This window comes from Haliotis rubra, unplaced genomic scaffold, assembly GCF_003918875.1.
Source record: "Haliotis rubra isolate DU_JTF1 unplaced genomic scaffold, ASM391887v1 Scf535, whole genome shotgun sequence".
Classification (NCBI taxonomy): domain Eukaryota; kingdom Metazoa; phylum Mollusca; class Gastropoda; order Lepetellida; family Haliotidae; genus Haliotis; species Haliotis rubra.
Window position 1 is genome coordinate 355072 of NW_025767230.1, and position 20328 is coordinate 375399.

At 41.4% G+C, this 20328-nt stretch overlaps 2 protein-coding genes across 2 annotated transcripts in view; both read left to right on the plus strand.

The window, feature by feature from the left end:
• Nucleotides 1-11579, plus strand: part of LOC124253203 (Na(+)/H(+) exchanger protein 7-like) — a 41649-nt gene extending 30070 nt beyond the window's left edge. The window contains exons 11-18 of the mRNA XM_046686930.1: nt 164-275; nt 2975-3152; nt 5107-5231; nt 5892-5974; nt 7733-7867; nt 9373-9462; nt 11322-11387; nt 11487-11579. Coding sequence (XP_046542886.1) covers nt 164-275; nt 2975-3152; nt 5107-5231; nt 5892-5974; nt 7733-7867; nt 9373-9462; nt 11322-11387; nt 11487-11579 — 882 coding nt within the window. The remainder of the gene's footprint in view (nt 1-163; nt 276-2974; nt 3153-5106; nt 5232-5891; nt 5975-7732; nt 7868-9372; nt 9463-11321; nt 11388-11486) is intronic.
• A 2038-nt stretch (nt 11580-13617) lies between these two features.
• LOC124253210 lies at nt 13618-18869 on the plus strand. The gene is made up of 4 exons (XM_046686939.1): nt 13618-13777; nt 16709-16776; nt 17840-18079; nt 18252-18869. The coding sequence occupies exons 1-3, from the start codon at nt 13633-13635 to the stop codon at nt 18041-18043; spliced, it is 417 nt and encodes a 138-aa protein (XP_046542895.1). The 5' UTR covers nt 13618-13632; the 3' UTR covers nt 18044-18079; nt 18252-18869.
• Nucleotides 18870-20328: the final 1459 nt, after the last annotated feature.

Here is a 20328-nt window from a genome sequence, read left to right on the forward strand (position 1 = left end):
ATCAGGACATGGTCTGTTCACCAGTGATGTCATGTATTATGTTAATTTACTACATATACACAGATACACTTCTTGTCATCACAATCTGTTCTGAATGTAAGTATGAATAACTGTTTAATGGACACATACATGACATAATCTGACACTTACGTTCTCCCCACAGATTGGACTCGGTATCCTGAAGTTCTTTGTGGTGTGTTTCGGTGGCCTAGCGCTCGGTGTTCTCGCAGGGATCGTGACAGCACTCTTGACGAAATGCACCAGGAAGGTGAAAAGTAAGTAGCAACCCCACGAGTAATGACCAATGCAACTTTTCACAAATCAATGTACACAAGTAGGTGTTAGAGCACGGCACTTGCGATCTTCTCAGCAGCAGCGATCGTATAGTGGAACAGGCTATGGCGGTGTTCTATTGGTGATGTGTACCCGTAAAGATCCGCGTTAGAATTCATCTTCAGCAGCCCATGCTTGTCGTAAGAGTCATCTTACGGGATCCCAATTGCGTACATCGATGTTCATGATGTTAATCACTGGATCGTTTGGTCCAGGATCGATTATGTACAGACAGCCACCATATAGTTGGAATATTGCTCAACATCAATCAACAAACAGTAATGGCTTCTGAAAAGTATTTTGGGTACTACCAATTGCTTTCTTAAACACATATTTTTCCCAGAATCCCATTTGAAAATATTATTGGTTCCGTTTGCCTTATTTTAAACTTTTATAACCATCTGCCATTCTCCTTTCTTTACGACTGAAGCAGATTGGGAGTTTTCGATTGCAGAATGTGCTAAGACTGATAGGCTGAGACGAGAAGAGATCGTTCACACCGTCTCGTATTCTTGCCAGGCTTCCTGGTTCGAGTTGCAGTTATGATCCTTACCTTCTCAGCGCCAGGTCTGGGCTGTTTAACACCATCACCCGCTGTCCCTTTGCGATTTTCTCAGAAATATGTTGACACGTCATGGTATTACTTGTTCTCTAATAAAGAGATTGACAGTTTTATAAGGTATTGCTTTTAGTCCTTTGCTTTTTTGTTTGTCTATAAACCCTTTGAGCTTTCTACTCAATAAAGAGAAGGGTTACCAACCCGGACCTCCACAGCACAGATCCCCAAAACCGCTTACTCATCTCTTTTATGGGGATGACATCGAGCTCCTTACCAAAAGAGATACCAAAGATTTGAAAGGGCAGGTTCTCCTTGTCGAGTTTTTTTCTAATGATATTGGCATAACAGTTGGATTCGACAAATGTAATACTCTTCATTTGCAACGTGGCAAGATAATTAATGATGGGCCGGTCAAGTTACAAGGGGGAGTTATTGAGCAACTTGTAGAAGATCGGGTCTACACCTATCGTGACTCAAGTTCGAGACGAGCTCCAGAATGCCCAGATTCAAGACAAACATCGGGCCGAGTATACAACTCGCTTAAAGAAAATCTGGAGCTCTGAGTTAAATGCTCGAAGCAAGGTCAAAGCCACCAATACTTTTGCTGTGCCAGTCCTTTCCTGTTCCTTTGGAGTAGTTGATTGGACAAAACAAGACATCCAGAGTCTTGACCATCTGACCAGAAGGATCATGTCTGATAACAGAGCGCACCACCCTCGTTCCTCTCTAAATCGTTCTATACATGCCAATTGATTTCGGAGGTCGGGGGTTTATTAGTGTGGAGGCTCTTCATGGTAGAAGTCTATTGTGGACTTTTGCACATATTTATTCATCGGATAATCCTCTGGTGATGCATTTCCACAGCTATTTTGATCCTGCCAAGGTTGTTGGACAAAATCGGAAATTTGAGGTTGAGTTTGTTGATGGCATCGTACTGCTGGACGGTACAGCGATGGGAGTAAACCAGGTGAAGTTCTTCACCCAGTCTGCATAGAGTCGATCACTTGTGGGGACGTTTTCTGAGAAACCATTGCATCGTGAATACATGCAGTGTGTGGAACAGAATAGTAATCCATCCGACTCCTTCGCCTGGTCTTAAATGTGGAAATAAAAGCTTTGCTTTCGCTGCCAAAGACCAGTCACTTCTCACTCGCAATCGCCTAAATGTGATTTTTAAAGAAAATATTAACATGAAATGTCGACTTTGCAATGAATTTCCAGAGACTTCTCCACACCTTGTCAGTAGATGGCACATATCTTAAACGATATGATGGTATGGCTCGTTACTTCTCCTACCGTCTTCGCCATGCCTGTGGCTTTGACTCCGAGGTCGATCCATTGTACGAGCCCCATGGTACGACCCTGCTCATTTCCAGGGCGTCATGGAAAATGATGCTTTTAAACGTCTTTGGAATAGGCCCATATACAGTATCAGAAGAATTCCTGCCAACAAACCTGATCTTGTCCTTTTTTATAAATCCAGTAATTCATTTATGTTCTTGAAGTTTCGGTCCCTTTTGACAGCAATGTGATTGGCAAGATTCAGAAAAAGCGTGATAAATATGTGGACCTTGCCTTTGAAATGTCTTGCTTGCTTCCCAAGTACACTGTCGTCAGGCACTCCATTGTTCTCGGTGCCCTTGGTTTGGTACCTCCTGGTAACTTGGCGCAGATCAGAAGAGTGCCTGGGTTCTCCACCGTTAGCACAGCCCTTCTACATCTCTGGGTAATGCAGAAGGCTGCAGTATTGGGGAGTCTACATATCCTCCTGAAAGTTCTTGGTGGATTCGATAGGCAGCGTTTCACGGGAGAAGTCCCATTCGCTGGCTGGGCTACGTGTAGAGGGGGCAAGGGCATGATCACCCGAACCCTCTCTGCTGCATATTATTTTTAATCGGTAAAACATAATGTATCCATTTATGTAGCGCCAAACTCCACATTAGGTATGCTCATAGACTCTCTGCGTCCAATGTTGCTTAACTGATTGTGACCTGACTCGTGACCTCCAACCCAACATCAACACCCCAACCCACCAACCCACACTCACTCACTCACTCACTCACTCACTTGATGCTGTTTCAGTCGCCCAGCCTCTTATCGTGTACACAATGGCGTACCTCGGCTTCCTCCTGGCGGAGCTGTTTGAGTTCTCCGGCATCATCAGCATCATCGGCTGCGGCCTCGTCCAGGTCCAGTACTCCTTCCACAACATCAGCGAAAAGTCCAGGACGACCATCATGTATTTCACCAAAGTCATCAGGTTCGGAACTTTAAAGTCTGTAACGCACAGAACCCCGTTTATCCGGACTCTGGTAGATAACAAAATGGATAAAACAAATAAATTCCCGGCTATCCTAAATACAGTAAACAACTCGGTGTAAGAAGAATGTTAGCAGGGTGTCCTGACCACCATGAGCGCTCTGTCTCATGCCGAAGACCTGAGTGCGAATCCCATAATAATTCACAGTCGGAGTCGGTGCGGCAGCCTAGTTGTTAAAGCGTCAGACCCGGGTTCTATTTGTCACATGGGTGCAATGTGTGAAGCCCATTTCCGGTGTCCCCCGCCGTGATGCTGGTAAACGCGGCATAAAACCATACTCACTCACTGACTGGAAAACAGTGCAGAGAAAAGCATGTCGCCGTATAGATTTGCGTCCCTTGGGCTCGCCAGAAACCTGAGATAGTGTTAAGGTGTTAGTGTTACACCTGAGAGTGAAATGTGTTTTACGCCGCTTTTAGCAGTATTCCAGCAATATCACAGCAGGGGACACCAGAAATGGGCCAAACACATTGTACCCATGTGAAAATCAAACCTGGGTCTTCGGCGTGACGAGCGAACGCTTTAACCACAAGGCTACCTCACCGCTCGTTACCCCTGGGAATAGTTAAGATCTGGGGTAATCATTTGTACCGGCGACACCATTCACCATGGCGATAAGTTGCATAATAAATCCTGTGTAAACTAACGCTTGTGCATAACCGGATATATGTTAAAAACAGGCGTAAACTGAAAGTGCATGCAGCCACTATTGGAATAGGCCAAGTAAAACGTCAAACAAAAGAAAACGCCTGTGCGTGTCCGTAAACATAACCGGTTGTACTTTTTGACAAATATACGTCACGAGGCTTTCATTTATTTTTCACTTACCTTTGACTTGCAACATATATCAGACAGACAGACAGAGAGACAGGTTTATTTCGTAGAGTTTTATCAGAAGAGTGCACAGCCCTTCTACATCTTCTGGGTAATGCAGAAGGCTGCAGTGTTGGGGAGTCTACATATTCTCCTGAAAGTTCTTGGTGGATTCGATAGGCAGCGTTTAATAATTCATAGGCCAAAAGTACAGTGACATTTTTACATCATGTTCTTTGGAGCGCTGGCATGAGAAGTACACTGGCATTTATAAGTATCATAAAACGTTATGGATTTTGTTTACAAATATGGCTAGGCGTAAAATAACATTTGCATTTTGGGTATTAAGTAAATTTACAAACTTCTGTATGTTGGGATTTACACAATAATATTGTGGTATATACCTGATGCGTAAATCAGAAAAAACAGGACATTGTAATAGAACATGGTACTCGTCCTGGACAATATTGACGCAATGAGCGCACATGGCAGAACTGATATCATCATCTTTGGATCTTCTATAGGTTTGTGCATTCAGTTTACTGATGCCACATCTAAATTTTGTAAGAGATCTGCGGAGTTGCATAGAGGATAATACTTTTAAATATGTTTCATGGACAACGTCATGTTTAACTAGTGAATATGCATACAAACATTAATATTTGTATGCAACATACATCCTTCATGGCCGTCTTACATGATACAAACCGCAAAAGATTTTTTTAAACAGACTTGGAGAAGAATAAAGGATTTCAACAGTTCCGTGAGTAATAATATCAACGAAGTTAGCTTCATGCCATGCGAGTTAACGGCAGCAAGTAACATAGTCCAGCTGAAATCTGTGATTGTGGGTTCGAATCCCCACTCACCCCGATTATGTTTCCAGGTTTGTCTGCACCAGAATCATGCTTGGGTTTAAGTAAAATAAACATCTGAGTTCAGCATCACTTCAGGCTTCCTCCAAGGTTGAACTGACCCGGCTTTTCAAAAGCGGAATACTGTTCAAATCCGTGTCAAGCCCAACTCACTCACTCACTCACTCACTCACTCTTGTATCTCAGAGCGTCTTTTTCTTCATCAGCACCACCAACGAAATCATCATCTTCCTCTTCCTGGGATTGGTGATGTTCCGGAATAACGAGCGCATGTGGCACACTGGCTTCGTCCTGTGGACCGTCTTCTTCTGCTTCGTGTATAGGTTCATCAGTGAGTAGAAACCGACAGCTACCCAACGTCAAAACCCGTTAGTGGGATTACAGTAATGCCAATCCTCTCTACCGGTATTATGTGTGGCAAGCCACTGACATGTTCCTTAAGTGACAGCCAGGCGAGAAGCTGATTCTCCCGATCCATCTTTGCATTGGTGGAAATATTTGATAATTAACACTACTGATATCTGTCCAATCTTACCATTATCCACGATTAGGTGCGTGTGTCTAAAGGCAAAGGCAGCTTCCTTGTGTATTCTGGAGTTTTCTTAAATGAACAGTTTGTTCAGAAACGTGACCAAATGAATAGTGTATTGGCAGCAGTTCAAAGTATATCTGTTCCTTTAGTTATAATTGTTACATTTGTATTTTCATGAAATCAAATCATTCATATCTTTATGTAAGACCGATACTGACTAGATGTTGCATTCTTGTATCCCTAAAGAAATGTGTCCACTAAATCACTCATACACACTGGAATATATAAAATTCAAAACTGTTCCATTCGAAATTTTACCCATTGAATATAGCTGGGGGTGGATAGTTTGTTGCAAAAACAAACACACACACACACACACACATACACACATGCAAATCAAATGGATGTGCGAAAAGAAAGAAACACTGTGTAAGTCAGTCGTCTTTGTGTATTCTTCAGTCACGTTCTTCTTGTCCTTCCTGATCAACAAACTGGACAGCGACAGAACCAGGGAGATCTCTTATGATGAACAGTTCATAATTGTAAGTAGAAACTACAGATCCCAGAGTTCATGATTGTAAGTAGAAGCTACAGATACCAGAGTTCATGATTGTAAGTAGAAGCTTCAGATACCAGAGTTCATGATTGTACGTAGAAGCTACAGATCCCAGAGTTCATGATTGTACTTAGAAGCTACAGATCCCAGAGTTCATGATTGTACGTAGAAGCTACATATGCCAGAGTTCATGAGTGTACGTAGAAGCTACAGATCCCAGAGTTCATGATTGTACGTAGAAGCTACATATGTTTGAGTTCATGATTGTACGTAGAAGCTACAGATCCCAGAATTCATGAGAGTACGTAGAAGCTACAGATTCCAGAGTTCATGATTGTACGAAGACCTACAGAACCCACACGAGTGAGTGACAATCAGTGACACATAATGATTGAGCTTCCCACTAGATTAAGCTCCAGCATTCCACTGGGTTTCAACAGCACTGGTTGCCCTGGTGACTGAGGAGCCGCAAATTTATTTGCAGGATTATGTCCCTTAGTGATGCCAGGATCTGCATACCATTCTGGTCGTAAGAAGCGATTTACGTGATCGTGTGGTCAGGTTTGCTGACCTGGGCCCCGTTCCTCAAAGCGATCGTAGCGCTACGACAGTCGTTAACGTACATGCATTAACATTAATTTACGACTATCTTAACTCAGAGAGCTTCGTAGCTACGATCACCTTAGCGCTACGACAGTCGTTAACGTATTTGTCTATGTTAAAGTATGGGAGTTACGATCACCTTAGCGCTAAGACTGTCGTAAATCTATGTTAAAGTATGGGAGTTACGATCACCTTAGCGCTACGACTGTCGTAAGTCTATGTTAAAGTATGGGAGTTACGATCACCTTAGCACTACGACTGTCGTAAGTCTATGTTAAAGTATGGGAGTTACGATCACCTTAGCGCTACGACTGTCGTAAGTCTATGTTAAAGTATGGGAGTTACGATCACCTTAGCGCTACGACTGTCGTAGGTCTATGTTAAAGTATGGGAGTTACGATCACCTTAGCGCTACGACTGTCGTAGGTCTATGTTAAAGTATGGGAGTTACGATCACCTTAGCGCTACGATTGAAAGGCCAATGCTCAATCACTTGTCAATCACTGGCTTGTCTGGTCCAGACTCATGTCTGTTTTAGACTGCCGTCATGTAGTTGAAACATTATTGTGTGCGGCGTTAAATAATGTGTAATCCAAAGAAACAATATTGCCGACATTTACGGAGTCATTAAATCGTATAATAATTCACAGTCGGAGTCGGGACGGTGGGGTAGCCTTGTGGTTAAAGCGTTCGCTCGTCACGCCGAAAACCCGGGTTCTATTCCCCACACGGGTACAAACTGTGAAGACCATTTCTGGTGTCCCCCGCCGTGATACTGCTGGAATATTGCTAAAAGCGGCGTAAAACTAAATTCACCCACTCGCAGTCAGAGCTGTACAACATCTAGATTTATAACGTTCACAGTGTAGCAAGCATCATAACTAACACAGCGGTGAACCAGGTCTTTGTTACCATGCTTTATAACGTTCGTAAAGCATCATAACTAAATTCCACCTTTGTGGCAGATACCATGCTTTATAACGTCACAGTGTAGGAAGCATCATACAACATGTGAACCAGGTCTTTGTGGCAGATACCATGCTATAACGTTCACAGTGTAGCAAGCATCATAACTAACACAGCTGTGAACCAGGTCTTTGTGGCAGATACCATGCTTTCATGAACTACAACTGTTGTCCAGGCTTACGGGGGTCTGCGGGGAGCCGTGTGCTTCTCCCTCGTCGCCCTGCTGGATGAGAACGCCCTACCCCCGGGGATGAAGGACATGTTTGTAACTGCCACCCTCGTCGTCATCTTCTTCACAGTGTTCGTGCAGGTATTGACGTTAGACTTGTCTCACTTGTCTTGTGGTAAAGTTACTTCCAACAACGGTGGGGCGGTGTGGTAGTCTAGTGGTTAAGGTATTCGATCGTCACGCTGAAGACCCAGGTTCGATTCCCCACATTGGTTCAATATATCTGGTGTCCCCCCGCCATAATATTGCTGAACATTTGCTAAAAGCGGCGTCAAACCCAACTCACTCACTCACTCCAACAACGGTCCTGTTTAACGTTTATTGGTGTTTGCTCATTCCCGCTCCATTCTCAAGGGGCGGTGGGGTAGCCTAGTGGTTAAAGCGTTGGCTCGTCACGCCGAAGACCCGGGTTCGAGTCCCCACATGGGCACAATGTGTGAAGCCCATTTCTGGTGTCCCCCGCCGTGATGTTGCTGGAATATTGCTAAAAGCGGCGTAAAACTAAACTCAGTCAGTCAGTCAGTCCATTCTCAATATGTATTTCAACCCGTGAAGATACGGGTTAGAATTGATCTTCAGCAACTCATGCTTGTCGTAAGAGGCAAATAATGAGATTGGGGGGTCAGGCTTGGTTGACACAATCTTGTCACTGTATCCCAATTGCGTAGAGCGATGCTCATGCTGTTGATCACTGGATTGTCTGGTCATCGTACAATAGTTGGGTAGAACGATGATCGTGTCAGTCACCGAATTGTCTGGTCCAGACTCGATTATTTACAGACCGCTGCCATGCAGTTGCATTACTGCAACTTGCGGCGATATAAAAAATATAACTCAGCTGGTGAGATCGCTTTGAGTCGTATTCTAAGGAAGGAACAATAAACGTACTGAGGTCATTTTCAAAATGGTATTCGGCACTCATCAGCGTATTTGGTACGCGAATATTATTGGTTAGCAATTCTTTTACATCGTTATCGTTGCAATTTCCCTTACATATTATATTGTTTCAGTAATTTAACTTCATGTCGCACTTCTTTAGGACCCAGGAAGTGTTACATATGTTCTAGACAACGATTAACATTCTGCCTCTATAATGAAAAAATAGACTCTATATAGTGAATTTCTTAAATTTACATTTGATTTTTGTGTAAAGCAGTGTAAGAGAGTGGAAAAATAGTACGGCTGACCCTCTCTTATCCGACACTTTTCTCACACTTTGCGCGGATACATTTGAATCTTGTCAGTTACCCCCTTACCCAAATTTAATGTTTTTATAATGCGTGATTTGCGAAGTCCGATTTGCGTGTCCTTCAGCGATTCAGGTGAACAAACAGGTAAAAAGAAACTTCATACCAGAAAAACAGACAATTGCGATTAAACTAGATTTCCTGCTCAAGACATTGTTTTATATGCAAGGATTACGATTACCGGGATTATTGGCCTATTCAGTTAAGAGGGTGTTTGGACATCTTACATATCCACCATTTTTTGTGTTCCCCGATGTGATATTGTTGGAATGTTGCTAAAAGCGGCGTAAAACTCTTCTCACCCACTCAGTCTTTCATATCTCATGTTTTATTTCCAAGGGTATCACCATCAAGCCCCTAGTGAGGCTATTCCGTGTCCGGTTGGCTCAGAAGAAGCAGCTCAGCATGTTTCAGGATCTAAATGAAAACGTGAGTCAGGAACTTGTACTTATCTCGCTTTACACATGAATGTCGGATTTTGGGTGGCTGAGACACGTACCATTACTTTCAACATACACCCGCTGAAGACCCGGCTTCTATTCCCAACATGGGTACAATGTGTGAAGCCCATTTCTGGTCTATCCCGCCGTGATATTGCTGGAATATTGCTAAAAGCGGCGTAAAACTAAACTCACTCACTCACCTTTTGCATTACCTAAATTGCGACGGATGTAGGATTGTGGGTGGCTGAGACACGTTCGATTACTTCCAACATACACCCGTGAAGATTCGGATTAGAATTCATCTTCAGTAACCCATGCTTGTCGTAAGAGGCGACTAAGGGGATCAGGTGGTCAGGATCAATGACTTGGTTGACACGTTCGTATCGCAATTGCGTAGATCGTTGGACATCATGTTGATCACTGGATTATCTTGACCAAACTAGATTATTTACAGACCACCGCCTTATAGCTGGAATATTGCTGAGTGCGGCGTAAAACTACAATCAAGTGTTATATTTGCACCATACCGACTGCCCTAAAATATAGGTGTGTGGAACTGACGGTGTGAAAACAACTTACCCGGATGTGTATGGTATTTCCAGGATAAAATATATCTTGAAGGAATAACTCTATGTTAGTTTTCTGACGGCTCCTGTTTTAGATAAATGTGAAAACTAAACAAAGAGGGTAAAACCCTAACTATATGGTGTTCTTATCGCTACGGACCCGAACATGCATAAGACGCTGCAATATGGTTAGGTTTGCGGTAAGGTATATTCCTTGTCCACCGTGAATATCCGGGTTAGAATAGATCTTCAGTAACACATACGTGTCGTAAGAGGCGACTAACGGGATTGGGGTGGTCAGGGCCACAAAACGTTCGTAGCGCTACGACATTCGTAAGCCTTTGTTAAACTATAGAGTTACGACAGGTCGTAACGTTACGAACGCTTTGTGGATCGGGACCCAGGATTGCTGGTTTGGTTGACACATGTCATCGTATCCCAGATCGATGTTCATGCTGTTGATACGGTCCAGATTCGATTATTTACAGACCGCAGCTGGAATATTGCTGAGCGCGGCGTAAACTTAACACACTCACTCCTTGTCCACCGGGTTCCTCGGCCATGGAAAACATATATCCCCCCATAACAGGTACATCACCCCACGTCCCATTCAAATTCAGTGGCCTACTTGTTGTAAACCAGCACCTCAAAGACCCAGCTCTTGTGGTAATTGTTAACGCGTTCGCTGAATTGAATGAGTGAGTTTAGTTTTACGCCACTTTTATATCACGGCGGGGACACCAGAAATGGGCTTCGCACATTGTACCCATGTGAGGAATCGAACCTGGGTCTTCAGCGTATTCTTTAACCACTAGGCTACCCAACCTGTCCGCGTTCGCTGAAGACCTGGGTTCGATTCCCCACATGGGTATTTCTGGTGTGCCTCGCAGTAATATTGTAGAATAGTGCTAAAATCTGCGTAAAACCATACTCACTCACTCGAGGAATGAGTGAGACAGAGGCTGTTCCGTGTTACCCATCACCCACCTGGCCGAACTGTATATTTTCATTCCGACGTATGTGTTTATGTGTTTCGTAAATTTGAGGGGATGTAGTTTAAGGATTACATAAGTGACATGGTATGTACAGTTATTGCATTGTTTCGGGGCGGTGGGGCAGCCCACTTGTTAAAGCGTTGACTCGTCATGCCAAAGACCCGGGTTCGACTCCCCACGTGGGTACAATGTGTGACGCCCATTTCTGGTGTCCCCTGTCGTGATATTGCTAGAATATTGCTAAAAGCGGCGTAAAACCATACTCACTCACTTTATTGTTTCAGCTGATAGATCATTTGATGGCCGGCGTGGAGGAAATTATCGGTGTCCGGGGAAGATACGCTATAAAGGTGCGTGTGTTTCGTCCAATGTCTTATGTCATGCCATAGCTATACAATATGTAAAGTAGTCCATGTGGCCCAAGTGTCTGGCCATATGTTTTTGTACAGGATTTTGATTTTGAAGAAAGCGCTTATCCACCGAATGTCGTGATCGTTAAGGTGGACTTCGTAGGCCAAACCAAGATCAACAAGATAAGCTAGTGCCATTCAGAGCCTATATACAAGAGTGAGAACCTAATTCTGTATTATGTAGCAATACCCGCCAATATCTGAATCTTGCCATCTCTGTCAATGGTTTGAATATATACTCAGCAGCAAAATCAACGTCAGTACGAATTCAAAATTAGATAGGCACTGTAATCAAATCATTTCAGAAATGGACATAATAAGCGGATCAAAAGCATTTTTGTGTACAATATCTTGACACATCAATGAATAACTCAGCACAATTCAAGACATTACGTGAACGTTTGCAGTCCATTCAGACTCTTGACTTCAGTATCTAGTGTGACCACCACGAGCGGCAATAACTGCAGCACAGCGTCTATGCATGGAGTGCACCAATCGATTGATGAAGGCCATTGGCACCTGGAACCACACTCTGAGAAAGGCCTGGCGCAATAAATCGGCTGTGTTCGGCCTTGGTATGACATTATTCAGTCTCCTCTGAATTTCATCCCAAAGATGTTCAACTGGGTTTAAATCAGGACTAAGGGCTGGCCACTGCATAATGTTGACACCGTTCTGCTGTAGGAAGTCCCGTGTAGCTCTGGAAGTATGGGCCCGGGCGTTATCATGCTGGAAAATGTTGTTCCGGTGACGTGCGAAATGTGGTATGACGTGGGGTCTGAGAGCTTGGTCGATGTAGCGCACCGCTGTGATGCTGCCTCCTCTCCCTGGACCAAGGTTCTGGAACACCACAAGACCCACTCTCTGGTTCAGGCCTATTCCACCCCATACCATGATGCTTGCACCTCCCCATGAGTCTCTTTCCATAACACATTGGTCTGAGTAACGCTGGCCACGTCTTCGCTATATTCGTGCTGGCGTGCTGTTTCGGATGCCTACATGAAGGATTCTGTACATGTTGTCGCACAACATGGCGGTCTTGTCGTCTTGTGGTCACCCTTGGTCTGCCAGTACGGGGGCGATCATTTGTGGTGTTGGTGGCCCGGAAACGTTGCTGCAGCCTGTAGATGGTCCGAACGTTGACCTGGAAGTGATTGGCAACGGCAGTGTGGCCAGCTTCAAAGTCTTCCTAGCGCCTGGTTCCTCTGAGTTGTCGTGGAGAAGGGGCATCCTGCTGACGTTGTAATGTGAGTGTTTCAACCAGGTGTGGGGTGCATTTTATAGGGCTGGTCCTTGAGAACAGCACGTGCAGCATGAGTTGCATGAAAAACATGGAGAACACCGTACCATCTCCGAGATCAGGTTGCGTTTTTGAGACCATTTCCTGGGTTCCATTCTTAGTTTGGGAAGGAATGTCTTTGCTCAGGTAAAGTTGGAGATGTTGTCAAGAATATACAATCAAAACATGAAATAAGTTTACAGATATCCGTTTCTGCGAAGGAAATCCAAACAGACGTTTCTTTTGCTGCTTAGTATATATATAAAGAACGTCATACTAGTGCATTTGGATGTTTTGTATTTTACTCCTTCGCTCCCTCTCTTCTGCGCTCCTTCTGCTCCTATGACATCTTCGAGTTCAATACAAAACATCCAAATGCACTAGAATGACGTTTCTATATTTATTATATACCCTCTTATCTTGCATCAATCTGTTACTTAATAAAAAAAAATCAGCAGAACCGGCAGGGGTTGAATACGGAATCTGGGGTGCAATACGGAATTTGACCACGTCATCCGTATTGCACCCCTATATGACCATGCTATGTTTGAGCATGGGTATATAATAAATTATTAAGACTGTCAGCTGGATTGTCAGCCTCCTCTTAGATGTTCTTCCTACTTGGCAGTAGGGATCGAGACAAGATAACTGTTATTGTCCCCAAGGAAATTAGTCTTACACCATACGAAGTTCATACATGTTAAAGGTAACATGGAAACATGGAATACAGACATCACTATACAATCAAACACAAGCCGATATCAGAACAAGCACAGTTACGCATAATAATAAATAAACGTAGCACTCTTCAGGTAGAACAAGAAAAAAATCCTTTTAAAGTGTAAATGTAAGTTTCATTAAGAGCACGGATCTAACAGTTAGCTGGTATTAGATAAGAGTGCCTTCATGGACAATAACAGCCGGTTTGAGTCCAGTGTTTGGAGTGCATCTGTAATAAAACATATTGTTTCGTCTTTAAGTCCCCAGATTGAGACCAGCTTATACCTTGGCCAGGAAGACAATGGCACCAATATTGCTCCTGGTGTTGCAGGTAAGACACAGAAGATATCTGTATTTCTCCGGACAAGATGTACAGATCACGTGGCAGGCAATACGCACCATATTGTTTTACAAATAGGAGATTTAAAAATCCTTTCGGAGCAAACTTGATTTTTAATATTTAGATTTTATTTGTTACCTGTTTATTGGAAGTTACCATATTATCGACATGATAAGAATGATGTGAAAGAGTTTTTCTTTTAAATGTGCATTATACAGAGTGATATATACTTTATGGAGGGAGTGTGTATGTGCTGACTGTACAGCAGAGGCTTGTAACGCTAAAAACTGCCATCAAGGTATATACTGTCACTGACGGGTCTTAGTACTATATAAAAGGATTTATCCTTTCACTGCCATTTATCTTAGTACTAAGACCCCGCCAGTGACAGTATATACCTTGAAATACACAATGTCATTTATCTTAGTACTAAGACCCCGTCAGTGACAGTATATACCTTGAAATACACAATGCCATTTATCTTAGTACTAAGACCCCGCAGTGACAGTATATACCTTGAAATACACAATGTCATTTATCTTAGTGCTAAGACCCTGCGTCAGTGACAGTATATACCTTTGAAATACACAATGCCATTTATACCCCTCGTGAAGTATACACAATGCCGTTTATCTTAGTACTAAGACCCCGTCAGTGACAGTATATACCTTTGAAATACACAATATATACCTTAGAAATACACAATGCCAAATTTTTTCTTAGTACTAAGACCCCGTCAGTGACAGTATATACCTTGAAATACACAATGTCATTTATCTTAGTACTAAGACCCCGTCAGTGACAGTATATACCTTGAAATACACAATGCCATTTTTCTTAGTACTAAGACCCCGCCAGTGACAGTACATACCTTGAAATACACAATGTCATTTATCTTAGTGCTAAGACCCCGTCAGTGACATTATATACCTTGAAATACACAATGCCGTTTTTCTAAATACTAAGACCCCGTCAGTGACAGTATATACCTTGAAATACACAATGCCATTTATCTTAGTACTAAGACCCCGTCAGTGACAGTATATACCTTGAAATACACAATGCCATTTATCTTAGTACTAAGACCCCGGCAGTGACAGTATATACCTTGAAATACACAATGCCATTTATCTTAGTACTTAGACCCCGCCAGTGGCAGTTTATACCTTGAAATACACAATGTCATTTATCTTAGTGCTAAGACCCCGTCAGTGACAGTATATACCTTGAAATACACAATGCTATTTATCTTAGTACTAAGACCCCGTCAGTGACAGTATATACCTTGAAATACACAATGCCATTTTATCTTAGTACTAAGACCCCGTCAGTGACAGTATATACCTTGAAATACACAATGCCATTTTTCTTAGTACTAAGACCCCGTCAGTGACAGTATATACCTTGGGAAATACACAATGCCATTTTTCTTAGTACTAAGACCCCGTCAGTGACAGTATATACCTTGAAATACACAATGTCATTTATCTTGGTACTAAGACCCCGTCAGTGACAGTATATACCTTGAAATACACAATGCCATTTTTCTTAGTACTAAGACCCCGTCAGTGACAGTACATACCTTGAAATACACAATGCGATTTATCTTAGTACTAAGACCCCGTCAGTGACAGTATATACCTTGAAATACACAATGCCGTTTTTCTAAGTACTAAGACCCCGTCAGTGACAGTATATACCTTGAAATACACAATGCCATTTATCTTAGTACTAAGACCCCGTCAGTGACAGTACATACCTTGAAATACACAATGCCATTTATCTTAGTGCTAAGACCCCGTCAGTGACAGTATATAGCTTGAAATACACAATGCCGTTTTTCTAAGTACTAAGACCCCGTCAGTGACAGTATATACCTTGATATACACAATGCCATTTATCTTAGTACTAAGACCCCGCCAGTGACAGTATATACCTTGAAATACACAATGCCATTTATCTTAGTACTAAGACCCCGTCAGTGACAGTATATACCTTGAAATACACAATGCCATTTAGAAAGTGGTCAATTTTAACATATGTTATATTTGGGATTACACTTTCTTTGTACAGATTCTAGTACTTTTGTAGGGTTGAGTCCCATCCGGGATTCGAACCCACACCCTCAGAGTCAGGCACCTAATCGTCAGCACGCAAAGTCAGCCACCGCTTCCACCGGGAAATGTGGAAATGTGGAAGCCGCGGTGGCTGAGCGGTCTAGGCGCCTGACTTTGTGTGCTGACGATTAGGTGTAATCCAAAATATAATATATGTTACATCCACTTACCTTGATGGCAGTTTTTAGCGTTACAAGCCGCTATGGATTGTACCACGTAGGGACCCCAGCCTGAATAAGTGCCTCATGATCAGGTCATTTAATAGTCTGTCATACAAACCCTTAAGCATATATATCCAAGAAAGCGCCAGTCTAGAAAATGTGGCAAGTCTAGATTTCCAGAGCTTCTGAAAATGAAGAAAGTCTCTGGGCTCCTTTTCATTAGATTATAATTTTTTACTATAAACATTTTTTTTCTGTAGAATATGTTCATTTCAGAGACTAGTAGTTAGTCTAGTCATTTAAAATAATGAGTTCAACCTTTCATGTTTTTGCAACATTTTTGTCCTACATACACAGCGAACAAATTCTTTTGTAGTAAACTTCCATCTGATTTATGCTTTTTGCTTTTTGTTCAGCATCATCTATATATTATGGAATACTGTAAGGGACATTCTCGCGATCTCGCATTCTCGCGATCTCGACCTTTGGAAACAAGCTAAAGATGCCAAAAGTGCGAGAATGCGAGATCGCGAGAATGTCCCTTACAGTATTCCATAATATATATTAGTTTTCACAAATTTTCTCTGTGTGTATTGTCTGTCCCCCCATGTGTATATCACCATGTTAACGAGATGGTTTTATAGGGAAGCAGAAGGCTAAAGACATTGATGCCTCTGACCTGAGCGGCCTGCTGAAGATGAACAAAGGAGCTGTAAGTAGGATCATGAATACATCCAATGGGTTCTATGATCTTCACGACACAAGGTCAGGCAACCCGTGAAGATCCGGGTTAAAACTGGTCTTCAGTAACCAAAGTTTGTCGTAACAGATCGGGTGACCAGACTCGCTGACCTGTTTCACACTAGTAATCGTATCCTAAATGAATAGATCGATTCTCATAATGTTGATCACTGGATCGTCTGGTCAAGACTCGATTGTTACAGACTTTGGCCATATAGCTAGAATATCGCTACGTCTAGCGTAAAACTACATACAGACTAAAAAACAAGAAACGTTAATGAACTTCTATCAGAGTTCAGTTTCTAGTTTGATACAGGCTGGTGGACACGCTTGACTACAGGATGCAAACTGTTCATAAAAAGTCATTATATCCAGAAAACACAATCTTATTGGCAAAATGGGATTTACTTCTAAAAGTAAATACGGTACACTTCGGTTATAACGTACTCAGGGGTTAAAAAATCCCATCTCCCGACGCCCGGGACAAGTCAGTTTTCATTTCGAGCAATCAAATAATGAAATCTTACTTGTCCGTGGGCTGCTAGATAATTTCCACTTATGGTTTCAACCTGCAAATAAACTTGGATTTAATTTCATATCTGCTCGATATGTAGCTATTAAATTTCGCAATGATAATAAAGTAGAGTTATCTTTCTTTGTTATTTATCACTTTTCAATAAATAGTCCAGTAAACATTAACATCAAATACCATGTTGATTTATTCTTTCATGATTACATCATCATGATTATTTCATAAAATCAGGACAAGTGGAAAATTAGTCAGGACAAGTTACTTTCCCTGGTAACGTACAGAATTGTTGGTAGTTTAAGTTCATTTCAACCGAAGTTCCTCATATGCATTTTGACCAATATATACAGCAAGTGTCCAGGGCACAAAAAGTGGTTATATCCATAAGTTCGTTACAAGCGTTTTCGTTATAGAAACAATTTACTGTTACATGAAGCGAAAATAAGTGACCCTAAAATTTGCTCTAAAGTTTGACATAACTGTTGATTCTGTACAACTGTTTCAGACAAATCGCAAGTGGGACAAGAACCTGACTCAGGAAGATGATAGGTTTGCCAACCTCATCCCGATACAAACAGACGAGAACAGACGCATTGAGGCTCTTCAGAAGTCTTCACCACGAAAACAGAACGCGACGCCAGCAAATCACGTTCAAGAACACGATAACCCTGTGTTTGAAAACGACCAATCAGTAGCTGTTAAGTTGTGAGGAAAGAAATTCAGTACTTAAGAAAACAATCTGCGCACCCCACCCCCACCCACCCACCCACCCCACACCCACACCCCCACCCCTACAAGTTTATTAAATGACCATTGAAACTCTTTAAAACTGGAGTGTGCACCCCACAAAAGTCTTTGTGATGTTGGTAATAAAGGTAAATTTCTTGAGATTATAATATGTATTCCAAACACTGTGCTCGTGTTAGGCAGAGCAAAGGGTTGTCAGGCTATTTCTCTTGCCAGATTGGCACACGTCAGGGCTGTATTTTAAGTCCGCAGATATTCATCATCTGTATTAATCAACTGATTAAGACTATGGAAACTCATGGTGGTAAGGATGTTCACATATATTACCCATCCATGTAAATGTGGCCACATACTTCAGTCAACTGTTCTAAACTCGATTTTGCCAAATATTCCATACTGTTTAAAACGTACTGTTTACACATGAACTGATGTATTGTAAAACAAATTAGTAACGGTGAAAAGGGTATTGCCATGTTTGATGCATGATCAAATGGTATTTACAGGTTGGTCGAAAGACAACAAATTGTATGGTGTTAGGGGATTGTGGCAGAATCCCACTTATGTCTTTATATATGACTAAAACTATTAAATATTGGTACAGTCTTATTCATTTAGATCACTCAATACTACCTTTCTAGTGTTATGATCTGCTTAAGTCACTTAATAATGATCAACGTTCTAATTGGGTCACACACATAAAGAACATATTATTTAGTAGGGGTGGGTATTGCAGAGAATTTTCATATTGCGATATATTGCGATGCGGAAGCATATATTGCGATATGTATTGCAATATACTGCAAGGATTATTTTTTTTAACAAAAACTACTTATAATCGAGTTAATGCTTGATTATAAAGCAAAAACACAACAAACTCACTATGATTGATTAACTTTTTATAAAAACTTTTAATCATGACAAAATAAAAATGTAAGTAACATTTGGCACTAATGAAACAGGGAAAAGAACAATTAAAAAAACGGAAGTATCCGAAGATTTCCGAGTGTTACGAAGTTTTCCGATTGCATGTCAAAATGCCGGTTTTCGATCAGCTATCGCAATACGTATCGTTTTCATGTCTGAACCGGTAAATACCGGTAAACCGGTTATATTGCGCAGCCCTATTATTTAGGTATGGAATTGGATTTTTATGGATATCTCAGGAAGTTGGAAATGTTAAATATTTTATATTTTTGTTTAAGCAGAGATTTTGTGATAACCTTCTACAAGAATGATTGAATGATTTATCTAATCATCATTTGCTTGATAACGGTGTTAGTAGCTACACCGAAACGTCGCTCATAATATATTAAAGAAGTTGTATTTCCATAGAACTCTCCTCGTTGTTCATCACACCAACTTCTGAATGCCACTCAACAAATTCGTAAATTTACACAGAAAGATTACCTATCTGTGCAACACTTTGTAAATTTGATGTCATCAACAAATAATGATGTTATTTATAATATATGTCATTATCTGGAGAAAGTCCAACGATTAAGGAAAAAGATTAATACTACTTTATCACTCCGCAAATAGGTTAAATATTCTGCAAAGACTGTATTTGGGGCCTATGACCTTTTACTAAAATATCTGTCTGTCTATATTTTCACAAAGGACTGATGTGTTCAAATTATTTGTTTTCTACTATTGTTTACGTACTCGTGACGATTATTTTGTTTTGTCCATATTCCACATCGTTTTCAGACAGTTCATATTTACTAGGGGTGGGTATTGCAGAGAATTTTCATATTGCGATATATTGTGATGCGAAAGCATGTATTGCGATATGTATTGCAATATATTGCGTGGAGTATTTTTAAACAAAAAAACTACTTATAGTCGAGGTAATGCTTGATTTATAGAGCAAATACACAGCAAAATCACTATATATTGCAATATATTGCGTGGAGTATTTTTAAACAAAAAAACTACTTATAGTCGAGGTAATGCTTGATTTATAGAGCAAATACACAGCAAAATCACTATGCTTGATTAAGCTTTAATAACAACTTTTATTCATGATTAAAAATAAAAATGTGAATAATATTTGGCACAAATGAAAAAAGGAAATATCCGAAGATTTCCGAGTGTTACGAAGTTTTCCGAATGCAAGTCAAAATACCGGTTTTCGATCAGCGTATCGCAATACGTATCGTTTTCATGTCTGACCCGGTAAATACCGGTAAACCGGTTATATTGCGCAGCCCTAATATTAACCCTTAAAACTAATCCATATTAATCCAT